The sequence below is a fragment of the Melanotaenia boesemani genome, chromosome 2, assembly GCF_017639745.1.
Source record: "Melanotaenia boesemani isolate fMelBoe1 chromosome 2, fMelBoe1.pri, whole genome shotgun sequence".
Lineage (NCBI taxonomy): Eukaryota > Metazoa > Chordata > Actinopteri > Atheriniformes > Melanotaeniidae > Melanotaenia > Melanotaenia boesemani.
Genome location: NC_055683.1, coordinates 27,805,115 through 27,820,971, shown reverse-complemented (window position 1 = coordinate 27,820,971; position 15,857 = coordinate 27,805,115). Strand labels below are relative to the sequence as shown.

Below are 15,857 nucleotides of genomic sequence, written 5' to 3'. Positions count from 1 at the left end.
GCATGGGACAGAAAGAGATGCAACACTTTTTATTCTGCTGACAATAAAAAACAACAGAACAAAAAAAGTTCAAAACATTCAACATTCACTTTAATGGTTTGGTTTTTGAGTACAGTGGTTATTTCTGCCGTTGCGGCATTCACAGACATGATAAACAAATAATAACTGGGAACACAAAAATATAGCTTTCTTATAATATCTGTGGCTCAGTCTAGTAGTTACAACATGCACAAGAGCAACTCTCTGTACCTGGAAATACACTTTCACAAACACGTAAAAACTGTCCAAGGCTTGGAACTAATACTTTTGATATTCTGTGTGATTTAAAAAATGACATATCTATTTACATTCAGTTTGAATAATTATCATTAAAAAAAGAAAGAAAGAAAATATAGTGTATGAGTCTGACATTAACAAAATAAACACTGATTATTTTAACTCACATATATAATATTGATTATAGTTAGAAGGTTCCATTAACTATATGTTCAAGTGCTATTAATTATGATGCACAGGAGGACAGCTGGGTCACAGCCATGCATCTCCTGTCTGAGTGGCATAAATCAAGGTGCAGCTCAGAGATTGGAGTCCAGGGGCAGAAGTCAAGGGTTACATAAATTCAGTCAAACCTCCACCTCTGAGACACAGTCAAAGTGGTTAGTACAGAAAAATGGTAGTGAATACGAAGGATGGTTACCAGGTTTGAGTCCTTCCACTCACTGCCTCAGTTATTCTGCAGAGAATAACAGCATTGTATTACAGCACAAATACTGTTCTTTGTTTAAACACAGGTTTTAGTTTAGTGATGTAGGGCAATCTGATTAGAGCAGTGGCACAACAGGGCACTGGAGGTAAAGGTGGTTAGAAGTTACAGCCAGTGCTTCTCAATTTGTGCAGAGCCGTCTGTATATCTGAGGTCTTAGGGTCTCAGTTCACAGCTGCTGGTTGATGTTTTCCAAGTCGATCAGGGGATCAAAAAGAAAGAAGTGGCTGGCATTTTCTCATCTTTCATACAAGACTGAAGAGTGATCAGCTATGCTTTGAAAGGTGAAGGCCTCCACTCAAGGGGGGATGTACGGGAAACTTTCAACATTAGCAGCTTCTAAAAGTCCTCTTGATTTTTTTTCACACACACGCATATATACATATATATATATATATATATATATATATATATATATATATATATAAAAAGTACCAGTGGTCATTATTGGAGCACTGGGGGCCATGTCCCCCACACTAGAGAAGTGGCTCCAACGTATACCTGGAGAAACATCAGACATCGCCATCCAGAAGAGTGCAGTCCTAGGAACAGCTAAGATACTGCATAAGACCCTCAAGCTTTTTGTGTGTGTATATATATATATATATATATATATATGTATACCTGTAACGTCAATATGTAGTTCTTTCACTGGACGGATGTAACATACCGTCAAATGTGCATGTAATTCACATGTGAGTGTGTGAATATGTTAGATGAATGGACCATGTGTGTGCATAAGTATCAGAATGCCTGAATGTGTGGGCATGCATTAGATTGTACTTTTTTGTCATATTCTTCTTTTAGAATCATTCCCTTTCTTATAAACAAATGTTTCTCTCTTTATTATCTGAGTTGCAGTCCATGTTCGTATCTTCTGATTCCTGAAATGATTGTTCACACCTGCTAGCAAACAGTCTGCTGGCTGGACAGTGGACTCTCCAGGGATATGCTTGTAGGAGACAGGTCTGGATGGGTGCAGGGCTTAAACATGGAGGAGATGTGAAAAGCCTGCAGGCACAGACAAAAAGAAAAAGAAAATCATGTCAGGAAATATACGCAGACCACACATGCTGTCAGTCATTCCCTGTTTATAAACACCAAGAGAGAGCAGAGATAGAAAAATGGGAGAAAGAGCATATTGTTTAACATAGTCAACAGCGAGCAGACAGCAACCAATTCTGTGAAGACACAGATAACTGTTATTCAGAAGTATTTAGATAACAGTGATTTGGACATACCACCCAGTATGCAGTGAGCCCCCCTTGGATGAAGCCAGTGAGGACGTCAGTGGGGTGATGGCGGTAGTCAGAGATGCGGCTCAGACCGGTGTAGATGGCGAGCATCACTAGGAGGAACTGCACTAGTGGGCGAACAAGCCGAGCTCCTCGCCACGACAACCGTGCCTGCAGGTAGAACTGTAGAAGTGAAGATGAATGCTGTTATTATACCATATTCATCAAACACTGTTAATCTAAGCATGTGGTTACTTGTGTGTTAATGTGTACCTCACAAATATAAGCTGATGATTAATTTAATGATTCAACGTCTATTAACTTAGGAAAAAAATTAAATCTGCTTCTCAGATGGAAAAAAAGGAACTTAACCCTACTCATCCTGCATCAGCATCACAGTATGGAATGAAATTTTGTGGCTACAAAAATGGGTTCACAGGGTGAGTGTGATGCAAATGCAAGGATGGCTTTATGAGGTGGTTGGAAGTCTGTCTGGGCCTATCAGCCACTGGGGAGCATGTGGTCTACATTCCTCACCCAGTCCTTCTCTACCTCTGCTATCTCATCTGAGAGCAGGTGTCACTCCTGCTTTACACACCATCAGCTAGCCACGATCCAGGTGGCATGTACCTACAGGTTTGACACATTCTCTCCAGGCTTTGTACAGCCTGTTGAAACATTAGCTAGCAGCAAGTCTGTGTGCAAAGCTGTCTGTGTGTGTGGGAGAAAATACTAGTATGAGAGAGGAAAAAAACAGACACAAAGACTGCAGCCCTCTAAGAACACTTCTTTCCTTTCATTTTCTTCTCCCCTTTTATTATTTATCTAATTCAGTCCCACTGTTCTCATGATTGTCTTTTTTGTGGCTGGAAAGGGGCTTTTCATTTGAACTTCTATAGTGCTCAAGTGTAAAAAGCAGAGGGTTTGCTGTAGCTGTAAAAAGTATTTAGGTCACCTGAAAGCTATCTATTAAGAATTAATGATGGGAAATGCATAAGGAATGTGAACATTTTATGGATAATAACCTGCTTTTGTCTCCCTCTAACTGTCTCATCTTTACCACAATGCACCCATGACCACTGGGTAGAGCAATGAGAGAGGGAAATGAAGAGAAGGGGGGGTCGAGAGGGTGTCTATTGCTGAAAGAAGCCTGTCGATCTCTCAGCAGGCATATTCAGCCCTCCACCCCCTCCTCTAAATGAGACCCACAACAAGGCCTCCTCTGTTTGTGGATTCTCTTCATCTATTCATGCTCCCTGTGGAAAACAGTTTCCCTCATTCTCTTCCACCCCACTCCTCCTCCTCACTATCTCTCTGTCTCACCAGCTCTTTCAGTTTGAATCAGGGAACTACTGCTCTCAAATATCTCCTGCCTCACAATCAAGAGTGAATGTATTTAACAGCACATGTCTGTGTGTGTGTGTGTGTGTGTGTGTTTGTGCATGTTTAATTAGGTTAGTTAATAGTTACACACAGTGTTCCTCTGTCTCTTGAGACAACTCTTGTGTTTAATAACTTAGAAAAAAGTTAGAGCTTTAATATTTTCAGAAAATTTTAAACACAGTACTAGGAACTGTAATTACACAACATGAGCTCAGGTGGAAATGAAGGTCACATTCCTGATGTGTTTCTGTGCAAGTATGTGTGACTTACTGCCAGATAGAGCATGGTGTACATTGCAAAAGAAGCATGGCCAGAAAAAAAGGACTTCCTGAAAGAGAGGATCAATAAAAGATGTCACAGGTTACACATTAACTGCAGAAGTAAACTCACTGTACACCCCACCCTTGGTAAACAAATAATTTCTGAGGAAATAACTTCATGCACATGAAAAACACACCTTGCTTCTTCCACCATCTTCTGGTTAGGTTGTCTGCAGGTGATCTGGGATATGTAGCTGCCAGGAGTGCAGTTAATGGATTCATAGGTGATGTTACAGACAGAGAGGAAGTTGGGTCGCAGGCGACCCACGCTTAACTTGGCCATGTTAGTGAGAGACTGACCCACACAACAGCCAAACAGGAAGCTTCCCAGTTCCTTGTACAGGCATGACACATATCGGTTTTGAACAAAAGCCCGTGTGTATACACGTCGAAATCGTACCCGATAGCATTCCCCCAATGCAATCTGAAAAAGAAATAAAAAACTGGTTAACTTAAGTCTTCTGACTAATGCTGGAACAATCATAGTATTTTTGCTTTCCTCTTATAACAAGTTCCAGTACACCATGTTAAACTGACGACAACTTTAAATCATGATCCTAACATGATACAAGTATCATCGCCTTACTGTTATGCCAGTAATGGCTATTCCCCCGGCGATGAGCAGGGTGTCGGGGATGGCTTCTCTTTCTATGAAGGGATACGTGATGCTGGAATCTCCGCAGAAAAAACCTCGCTTGTATGGAGTCACTGCTTTCAGTTCACACGCAAAAAATGGTATGGAAGCTGACAAGATGTGGAAAAAGAAAAGGGAGAGGAGGCAGATAAAAACAAAAAGATTTCTTTAGGAATACTCGACACAGAGGTAATTAGTAACATAAAGGTGGCCTTCTCCTGACTCACAGGAGATGCTAGATGGGCAGCAATATCATGTGTCACTCTGTTGGGTGGATGATTTGCCATTATCTGGGTACCAAGCATTCCACTCATAGCTGCTTCCACCAAAGAAGGAGTGAGAAGAAGAGCGGTTGACAGACAAAAAGGACATGTCAGGGATATGAGCATGGCCATGGAAAAGAAGAGGAAGAAAGAATAGGTTTACAGACCATGTTACACAGACGTGTTTCAGTGGACTTAAGGGACAATAAAGTCACTATGCAAAGAGCAAGGTACTGTTTAACAAACACTCTTTGTTCCAGTAAAAATGACTGACTCATAGTTTAATCCATCTAAACTTAATATTAACTGTTGTTAACTACATTTCCTGGCCAGTCACTAATTATAGAGCTCTAAATTGGGTAAAAAAGGTCAAGGTCTGGCTCGCTTAAGCAAACAGATCTCACAGTTTGATGGTGAAAGTTCATTTGGTAAAAGTTGTAGAAACCTTTACCAGGAAACAGAGAGGTGTCAACAGTGTACACCCACAAATGGGTGAAGGTCTAAGTTTTGTTTTGAGTTGTACTTAAAAATTAGCAGCTAAATAACCATGTGAAGTCTTGCCCAGCAGCATGCTCTTTGTCCCTTATCCCATGTCCCCTCATCACCCCATGGAATGCAGTAAGAACATGGGACTAATCATTAACCTCTGTGCCTCTCCCTCTCATCCCAGGCCTGCTGGTTGGCTGGAACGCACCCAGGCCAAAACACTACTCCTGCCAGGGAATCTCTCAGACTACGTGACTGAGTAGTGCACAGGATACACATTTAAAATCAGGCCAAAGGGGACCACCAAATACGCACTTAAACACACCGACAATGGCATTAAAATGTATATGAAATTATGAGATGTCAACAGATCTTACAAAGTGCAAGAAATTAAAAAAATGATGCAAATGTATTAGTCATGTTTTCAAAAATTAGCCTCCACGTTGGCTTTGTGTCAGTTTTAGCCATTATTGTGCATGTTGTTATTATTCAATCCATAGCAAAACACACATACCATCCATTCAATATCACAGAACTGATAGACAGTAACCAAGGTAATAATCTATAAATTCAAGGCTATCATTGTAGGAAAACACAAATAGGTATAATACAGCAACATACCTAACATTTGAGTGATTATAGCTGCAATTTAGTAATGTTTTTCAATTTGGTTAAAAAAAATGTCCAGTAGAGTCAAAAGTGTTTTGACTCTAGTGAACTCTATTCAAAGTCAAGCTGCCCTGATGGAAAGAAAAAACAGAGATGTTCAGGAAGTGAGGGAGGGAAACACACTGCAGACAGATAGCAGAGGCTGTGACTCCAACAAAGAGAAGGAGACAGATATGAGAGGAGACACCGCTCATCTGACCCCAATCTCTCACTCATCTCACTTCGTCACCACATCTACAGGAACCACTTCATGCATACCTTCTACAAGCATCTCTTTATCACCTACTTTCATTTTTAGCTGTGGCCTCTTACCTTCATTTTGTGTAAAGCAAGTCACACGGTTGGAATATTACTGCAGGTTTATTAGGCCCTTCTAATGTTAATTAAATATTCATAAATAATGTCAAATTTATCATTTTGGATTGTGTGAACACTGTGTTAACGCCTGAAGACTGTTGTGCTGTCACTGGCTTCACCGTAGAGTGGTGCTCCTCAAATTAAACACAGAACATCACAGTTCTACAGGAACCTTCCTCCTGTGAAACAACAGTGTTAAACAACACACCACACGTTCCCCCTTGAACTCTTTTTGAGTACAGTCAGTGGAATATGAGGCAAATAATTTGTAACAGCAGTCCATTGCAAATGTTTTAATGAAATCTCATCCAACACGACTTAAGTGACTAAAGCAACTTAAAATGAAGAGCTTGACATAATTTGTAACTACTGGACCTGTCAGACATGCTGAATTTACCCTTGAGATGAGTTTTAAATTATGTTTTTGTGTAGTTTCTGGATTCTGAAATGTTACCGTGTTCAAGATTTATAATTAATTAATTTTTTAAATGAAACTGGACCAGTTTCTAACAGGCAGAGGGAGAGAGGCCTTTCTGCCCTCCATTTTATCCATTAACAGCCTTTATCTGACTTCTAGTCCGAGTCTACAGTATGGCCAGTCCTCTCTCTGTAATCAATATGTTGCTACATTGACAGAGAGATAATGGATAGGACCTCCATTAAGGCACTCTGCTGATACATTATGAACATGGACTTCTTCGGGGAGCAGTTTCAATACATATTGCCTAATGGGACCCATTAAGTGCTGAGCCGCAAAGAGATATATTTCACCACCCCAATGCTTGCCAATAAAGATGGCTTGTGTTTTTTTCCCATTTTTGGATGAGATGCATTTTAATAAAATAAGCATAAACCAGTAGTAACTATAAAACAGGTTTTTGCTAATCTTTCCTAACAAAATGTTATCCTCTTGATTTGCATAACAAATTCTGAGTCATGAGTCATTCAGAAAGTGAAAAACACTAAGCAAATGCACTACAGACACTACATGCTTGAAACTTGTTGAATATCTGCACAGTCTTGTATAAAATACAAGCTCTTTTGTCACAGCCAGCCTCTATGCTTTGCAACTACATTAAAACTGTTTTCACAACAAGACACAGAAACACTCCAGAGACTCCTACATCATCTGTCAGGCAGCTGTGAGCAAACCTGTCCACCTGGCCAGACCTGCTTAAAAGAGAGGCAGACCAGGAGGGCCTGCAAGGGGACCCAAAAGGATGCAGGGAAGTGGGTCGGCTCACACAGCCAGGCTAAAATGTGCTGTTGGCTGGGCCTGACATTCAAAGCAGGAATGCTTTCAAATAGTCAAAAGGGACAGAAAGAAAGGAGGGAGGAAGGAGAGGAGGGGATATGTGCCTCACTCTGAGAAACTCTTCTGGTTCTAATTTACACATCTATGACCACAGCCCAGAATGAGCTCACTGTTAGAGGGGAACAACAAGCAGCAGAAAGAATAAAAAAAGAAAAGTCTAGAGAAAGTGATTAAAAAAGAGGGCAAAGAAAAGGGAGCAGAATGTACTTATTTATTGACATAGTTACATTGCACAACTGCTGATCAGTGTCTTGTCAAGCTAAAATGTAGGCTAAAATGAATGGTCAGGAGGCTAGTACAGGGACAAATGGGGGCTCCTAATGGAGAAAACTGGGGAAATGGAACCATTACAGATGAGATGAGGGCTTCTCTATAAGGAACAGCAGACGGAGGCGATTAGTGGTGGTTTTGGAATGTGAGGGTCAGAGATGTGGGCTCTGCTGGGACCTGCTCTGTAAACACGACCCCGCCTCAACCAGCAGAATACCCCCCCCCAATAAACATATACACTCAACATGCTCATAAACACATAAAAACCACTCTTGGATACAAACACACCAAATCCCCAACCACAGAGACCCACAGACAACCAAACAAACCACAAAAATAAACAACAACAAAAAGCCCCACTAGCACCTGGAGAAAAATTAAGCAGGAAACATACCACTGCCAGAGCTGGTAAAACACGTAAAATAAAATCATACCAAGCATGTGCATCAAGGCAAACAGCCCATTATAATAGGTATAATTAAACTTCTGCTTGGGCTGCTGCAGTCTGACATACAGCTTGTGAACCCTCATAGATTAGCCCTAAGTAAAAGCAACAGTCATCTAGGTCATCACATTCAATAATATCTGACTGTACAGGCTTTGTTCTTTATTTACCCTTTGACAAAAATGGAGGGCAGACAGTAAGTGACCTGTCAATACGGGTCCATCTGGCCTGCAGGTTGGGACTGGGTTGAGCCTGAGCTGCACTGCACCCTTCCCGGGTGGTCCATCCTCACTGGGCCCCCTACCTGCTTACATGTGCCAACATTTCCAAACTAAATCTTAAGCTGCTTGTTTACCTTCAAGTCAACCTTTAAAAAAGATAATAAGCTAGTGAGCCAAATCATGCAGTGTTGTCATTTGAACCAGCAAAATAATCCCTGCGAACATAACAAGGAGACATCTGACGAGACGTCTGACATGCTCATAAATAGCAGTGCGGACCTCCATTGGGTGTGCTTGTGCAAGTATTTGAGCAATATTGACTTCAACTCCACAAAGCTGTCTCCATAAGTGACTCCTGATTTGCCATTTGAGCTAATCCCTGTTCCGTCTGAGCAAGGTGGTTTATAGAAAAGTCAATACAAAAAGTCTTTGCTTGAAGAGATGATGAGACTCTTAAGACTGATACAGGCTAAAATACACAAAACAACACAGTCAATTGCACTAAATTTGCTATTATGAGAGCCATAGACTGCAAAAACCCCAAATTTAAGATCTCTTTATTAATGCCAGTGTAGAAGTCTTCCTTCTTCTTGGTTGCCTAACCCATGTGATGGAGAGGTGAGAAAATGATGAATGCTGGCGTCCTGTGCTATCTGACTCCCTTGTTTCTTTTTTCATAATTGGCCTCATTGTTCTGAGAGAATATGTTTTGACTGCCCTGATGGCATCACAAAGACATTTATCAGTGACGAACAAAGGGAATCCGAGGAGCCACAACACCCATATGCTATCATCAACATCTGCCGCAGCTGGGCTCCAAACACCCCTATAAAATATCACCCTAGCTTTATTTATCATTATGCATCCACCTCATATAGACAAGTAAAAGCCCAGATAGAGACTGTGAAACAGTTCCAAGTACTATTATGGCAAAAAAAAAAGGCAATATCTATTGACTAAATAAAAAAAAGCACACAGAATTAAAGAAAAACAAAACTAAAAAGAAAAAAATATTTTGAAGGCAGCATGGTTGTTCCAACTGCCTTTAAGTCAATTCAATTTCAATCAGTCCACCAGGAAATATCTCGCTTGCCCTTTTCACTGTTGCTGTTGCCACCAGTCAGTGGAGACATGCTTCCCACAGCTGCCTCTGTTCTCTCCACACCTAACTGCCCCGCTTCCTGGAGCTCAGCTCTGGAGCTCAGGGCATGAGTGGTGAGGCTTGAACTGGGCTGTCGGCCTGCTTGTCTGATTTAGCAGGAACATAAAGACCATGTCACTGTGGTATGTACCTTGGAAACTTTAAGGGAATTCTCTGGTGTTTTTTGCGGTGTGAAGGTAAAGGGTGAGCACAGCGAGGTGAGGGCTGGCAGTCTGCAAAGTGAGAATGACACAGAGTTGTGGTTTAGACTGCAAGGGATGCATTTAGCATGGAGTAGACTGGTTGTGGTAGTACTGTATGGAAAAAAATGAAGGTAAATGAAGGCTGTTTTGTCAGTCTGTTTAGGTTTGCAGCAGAACATGAAGTTGAAACATCTTTAGAGTGGAGCTTGTGACGTTTAAAGCAGGGTTATCTCCATTAGGTGAGATGCCATGATGAAGGGTAACATTGAAATGGTGCAAAGAGGGTTTGTCAAAGTCTCCTTGTAGGACAAGTCAGAGCTGTCTGTAGTTAAAATCAGTTGAAAATCTGATGTTAAGCCTCACCAGATCCATTCTAGATAATTAGCTCTGAGGATTAGTGTGCTGCATACATCTTTATTCACTCATTATGGCTAATACCTATGGACCACCCAAGGCGCTTATGGAACTGTCATCAAGAAGAAGATTGCAGCTGTCTCATTAAAAGCGCATTTGAAGCTATTTGCTGCCTGAGTATTTTCTATCCTTTTCTTAGTATTGCATCTTCACAAAGACATAAACACACAGCTGTGTCTCTGTTACCTTAGGCACCCATGAGTCTGACCTTTGACCCCTACTGTAAATCTTCAGCCATATCCCTCTCTAGGGATGTTTATGCATTCATTTAAACGCTCAGTTGTGCCTCAGCCTCTGGGCATCTGAACCACTTCTAAATCCCGAGCAGACAGTAACATCTTAATAAGTGAAAGAAGAATCACAGCAGGAAGGGGTTGTGTTGTTTCAGGAAGGGTTCACCTAATGGACTCTTGAGACTCTACCTTTCTGTCAAATAGAAAGGAGTTCCATTAGTATACTAACAAGGACAGTACACAAATCCATGTCTTCCACTGGCTAATGATTTGGCTGAGCCATTTCTAATGGCTCTCCATCTGTCGGCCACGGAGTGATGCCAATGTGTTCTATAACTTCAGAGCATTGGGCCCCAAGACCTTAAGCTAAACGGGATCGGCAAATTTGTCAACAAACAGCAAGCACATGGCAGTTGTAGTAAAGATTTTGCTTTAGCAACCATATGACTCATACACAATAAAAAACAGGCTCCAACGTACACATACACCTTAAAACAATTCAATTTTCCTCTGTACACACAAGCATGCTGTTACGTGTTGGCCTCTGGCCATCTCACTCACTTGGCAACTTTCTCGGCCAAAAGAAATGAACCAGAAACCTCCTAACATTAATCCGCCATCCGCCCCAAGACACATACAGTTAAAAAGAATCTTAAAAAAATGTACAAAGGTACATATCTAACTACCAAGAAAGAATTAGGCCCAAAACAGTTTGTTTGAACAATAGTGGAAAGAGAGAATGAAAAAGAAAGGGTGCGCTTTCAGAATTCTGATCTCAAAGGTAGATACAAGTCATTGAGTCCTGGCATGCTGCTTCATGTCTACAACAAGAACACACAATGGTGATCAACCCAAGTTTCTTTTTCAGCTATATACAGAAACCTCTTGTGTAGTAAGATTTCCCACTTAAAGAATTCACTTTTCCACTTATGTTCATGTATTTTTAATTATTTTACGCATTCCTATTATTTTTAACTGTTGTCTGTGTTTTATACAGTATGTGTGAAATTGACAGTTTAGTAATAATTAACCTCTAGCAGAAAGTTAAGCCTAAAAAAAACAAAATGCAAGAAATTAAAACATGATGCAATAGTGTTCAAGTATAAGCTAAGAGTAGGTTTTTAAATGCCGCCTCCATTCATTTTCCAATCATCCTCGTGAGTCTTTAAAAGACTTTATTGGGGTGATGACAGAGTAAAGAACAGTTATGTAGAAGGGAAACAGCAGAGCAGGGTGGAAGGCTTGTCCATGCATGCTCCTCAGAAATGGCAAACACCTAAAATCTGCTGACCTTTGGCTGGAAAGACCCTAAATGTTAGATGCAGCCACAGGGCGTAGTGTTTGTTCCAACAGGACTACATATATACACCTTAACACACAAACAAACACTTGACCAGACTCTGGCATTTGGAGTCTTAAGCTCATTTGGAAATGATGCTGAGCTGAACCAAAACAATTCATCTTTGTGAAGCATATATTATTTGCAACAGACCCATAAACAATTCTACCTTATTACTGAAATACAGCAATGTTAGTCAAACCTGGCATTGAGTAAGAGTAAGATCATGTAAACTGAGTCAAAGCCTCAGTTAATATCCTCAATATCCTAACATTTCACAGACAGATTTAAAAATGCCACAACACACTAACTTGATGTTGCCACTCTAAGGTGAATTTTATGTAAGCCCAAACAAAAATACTCTAAAACCACAAAAATTGTCTAATCTCTCTTCATATGATCACATAATTATGATGATGCCTTGGGGTAAAATTCCACAGTTACAGTAGAGAAAGAGCTCTTTTACAGGATGAATAATGCTGCAAGGTCAACCGTCTGAGGGGATCTGATGTTGGTAATTTTACGGATTTTTTTTGTTAGTCAGACGAGGGTTGACTGAAATAAAGGACCCAATTCTTTTCCAATAAGTGATGGCATTCAGTGCACAATGCCTGCAGATTAGTCATAGAAAAGCATCTGCTGATAAGTAGCATGATGGTTACCAGGACAGGATGAACTGAGACTGATGGGAGTTTATAAGACAGGCGAAACAGGATATTAACACACTGTGACGTAGTGTCATATATAGCATACACTTATCTTTATTCACACGAGTTGAACAATTCACTACTTCTGATGTCTAATAAATGGTGTTGTAGTAAATGATGGTGCACCCTGAACAGGACACCTGGCTAAACACAGACAGGTCATTAACTCACACCTATGTTTCACTGCCAGTTTATAATTACACATTAACCCAATAGGTACATTTTGGTGCCAAGGGAATAAACTAGAGCACATGGGAAAAAGTCCATGCAGGTAGATGGAGAACAAGCAAACTCCATATAGTAAGGCCTTTAGTCAACCAATAAACTAAGAATTCTCTTGCTAATACAAAACTGGTAAGCACTGTATCACTGTACTAATTACTGGATAACTGGAAATTATTTTTAGAAAATGTTAAATAAATATTAGTCTCTTTTTCGCATATTTTGGTTAGAAAGGGGTCTAAATTCTCTCATTTGTGTCCTGCTGGATGGTCAGTAACACAATCTCAGCCCCATTATCTAGTCGGTGATGGATACAACGGTCAGGTTTAGATTGAAAACAACTTCCATGCTCAGGTTGTATCTTAGGAGAAAATCTGAGGAACTATTTTCCTTCATTGAGCTGACTGATGATGGGTCACTGTGACCACTTCCTCAACCAACAACCAAAGCTGCTGAGAAATCTCCAAAGTGAACAGCTAATTGCATACCTGCAGGGGTTAAGAATAACATGGCAATGAGTCTTATTGCCTTACACTGCTCTTGTGTTTGCAGTGTTGTTTTCTATCCTTTAACTGTCAATGAGTATCAGACCTGCCAGTCTGCCATAACAGGTTTTACTTCTCTTGTATTTATTGTCAAAACTAATTATTACCCACCCCTAAAAATGGTGCTCATTTCTCTGTATTTGTCATGTGAAATGATGTCAATAAACTTACAGAATTAAATTTGGTCTCACTCTTTGAGAATAACTTAAGGTTACAAATGTGGTCTCCGGGCATCTGAGGATTTTGGATGAGGCTCCACAAGGAAAGTGATTTTGTACATTTACTTTATTACTTGGCAAATCCTTAATATAATTCTATGATACTGATAACTGGCTGAAGTATTTGTATTTCATAAGCATTTTAGGCTAAAGAAATGTTAAGTATATACACAAGAAATAAAGTCCTTATAAATTTTGTAAATAATGTGGAGGACATCAGAAAAAGGCTATCACCGAAATACAACAACAGAATGTTCTCATGCAATGCACATCGGTTTTTGACCAGTTGATTGGTGTAAAACTCTAGCTTTTTTAGTTTTGCAAAATAAAATGCTCAGTTTGCTATTAAGACTAAATCTGAACTGAGGGTACAATGAAAAATGTGTAATTCTGAGCATATTACTGTAAGCCTCTTATGTATGCCTCAACTTGGACAGCTTTATCCCTGCCAAACCTAATAACAATAATGCTGCACCTCATCAAATAAAAGCATAATATATATGATTGAATTTAATCTAGTATGTCCATATTATGGGATACATCAACAATGATTATGATTTATATGATTATTTATTATGTGCAGGCTTTCTCTTCACTAGAATAAACATAAGAAACTTAATATTGCTCGTACATCAGGGATCTCAAGCTTCGGTTCTCGATGGCTGCATGTCTGCCGTTTGTTTTCACGGTTTGCACAATGGCCCATTAATTTGATTCGGGTGTGTTGAAGCAGGGAAACTTCACAAACCTGTAGGACAGCGGTCCTCAAGGACTGGAGCTTGAGATTCCTATTGCAACAGTTTAGATAGTAAATGCCACACAAGATAGTCCAAATATAATATGTATAATTGTCTTTTTTCTTCAGTAGCTTCCCTAATTAATTTTCATCTGGTATCCAAAAGTCACATGTGTAATAACTCATTCTGGCTACATCGTCATGGTTAAAACGGAGTCCTACTCAGTTATTCCTCAAACTGTTACTGATATTCTATTGCTTTTTGAGCTTATGCTACTTTATTTTATCGAATTATAAGCTTGCGTAGTCGTTCAACTGAGCATGGTAAATTACTTGAGGATAACAGTCAGTAATCCTGCAGAGAGGGAGGCTAAAGCTCTCAGCGAACAGGGTAATTTTCGGCACGAGAACACAAGCACGGGGCATGTTTTTTATCCATATTCCCACGTTCTTCTCCCGGGAACTTTGAGGGTTACCATGGGAACAGATGAACTCGCGGGACAAATCTGCTGCTGCCAGCTGAACCCCCCCTTCCCTCCTCCTGTCCTACTCTCCCTCTTGCCCCCCACGTGCTCCGAGGAGACCGAGCTGAAGTTTTCTTCTCGTTTGAACACTTTCCATGGAACTTCTAGAAAACTACTTCGCAGCTTTCTAAATTTTACCAAATCCAAACCCATCCAATTTCTTTTTCTGATTTAATTTTTATTTATTTATTTATTTATTTACTTATTTATTTATTTTCTTCAGTAGGCCTACAATAGCACAAACCTGGGTCCTTAATAAGTTAATAACTGTATTGGAAGTTTAGAAAATGCTTGATTTTTGTTATGTTAGTGTACATGGGAGTTATGGTTAAACTGTGTGGAGGGGAAAACAAAACAAACCCTAAATGTTTTCTAGTTTAAGAAGGAGCCTAAAGCTTACCGATAAATAGACATATTACATCCAAACCGACAAGCATCTTCTTCTTGGTGCAAAACGAGTTTTCCTCCTCAGGTTGGGTGAGAAAATGTTTTCCAGCTCCGTTCTCCTTCCCTTCCCCGGCTCCTCCGCTGTCAGCTAACCGCAGCTGGAGCTCCGCGTCCCGTGGAAGCGTGCTGCTATGCGTACCGGTGGAATTGAACTTTTGCATGTCTCTAGCTGAGAAAGTTTATGACAATTTGAACAAACGTAGCAAACAGTTTGTCCTCTCTGCTGGATCGAGCCAGGGAGTGATGAAAATCCCCCAAACTTCTTTAGTCCGCCAGTCCGTGCGGCAAATCCATGTCAAGTGAAGTTTGACAGCAGCAGATCCTGGTCAACTAATCCAACCAAGCGACCGACCGCTCCAGCTTGTCATCAATAAGAAGGAGTGCAGAAAAAAAAGGCTGCGGCAGACTGGGAAAAGGAGGGAACACAAACATCCGACGAAACCCCAGGACAAGTTTCTTAGTGGTAGCACGCTGCTCTCATGGACACACCGATAACTTTAAAATGCAGGATTTTTTGTTGTTGTTGATAAAGGCCCCTCCCAGGAACATTTATTTTGGTGTGTGTGTGTGTGTGTGTGTGTGTGTGTGTGTGTGTGTGTGTGTGTGTGTGTGTGTGTGTGTGTGTGTGTGTGTGTGTGGAGGGAGAGGTGGTTGTTGCATTATTTCCTATGATAATCAGCAGGATTGAAGGTCCGATTGCAGACCATTAAAATCAATGTGTATTGATTAAACCGAGACCCTAATGTACCACCCACAACCCGACCTCA

At 40.4% G+C, this 15,857-nt stretch overlaps 1 protein-coding gene across 1 annotated transcript; it reads right to left on the bottom strand.

Moving 5' to 3' along the window:
* Nucleotides 1–68: 68 nt before the first annotated feature.
* Nucleotides 69–15,609, bottom strand: ppap2d (phosphatidic acid phosphatase type 2D). Its single transcript, XM_042006071.1, has 6 exons — nt 15,044–15,609; nt 4,288–4,445; nt 3,839–4,125; nt 3,652–3,709; nt 2,005–2,181; nt 69–1,774 (listed from the first exon to the last, which is right to left on the bottom strand). The coding sequence occupies exons 1-6, from the start codon at nt 15,249–15,251 to the stop codon at nt 1,670–1,672; spliced, it is 993 nt and encodes a 330-aa protein (XP_041862005.1). The 5' UTR covers nt 15,252–15,609; the 3' UTR covers nt 69–1,669.
* Between the last annotated feature and the right edge of the window lie 248 nt (nt 15,610–15,857).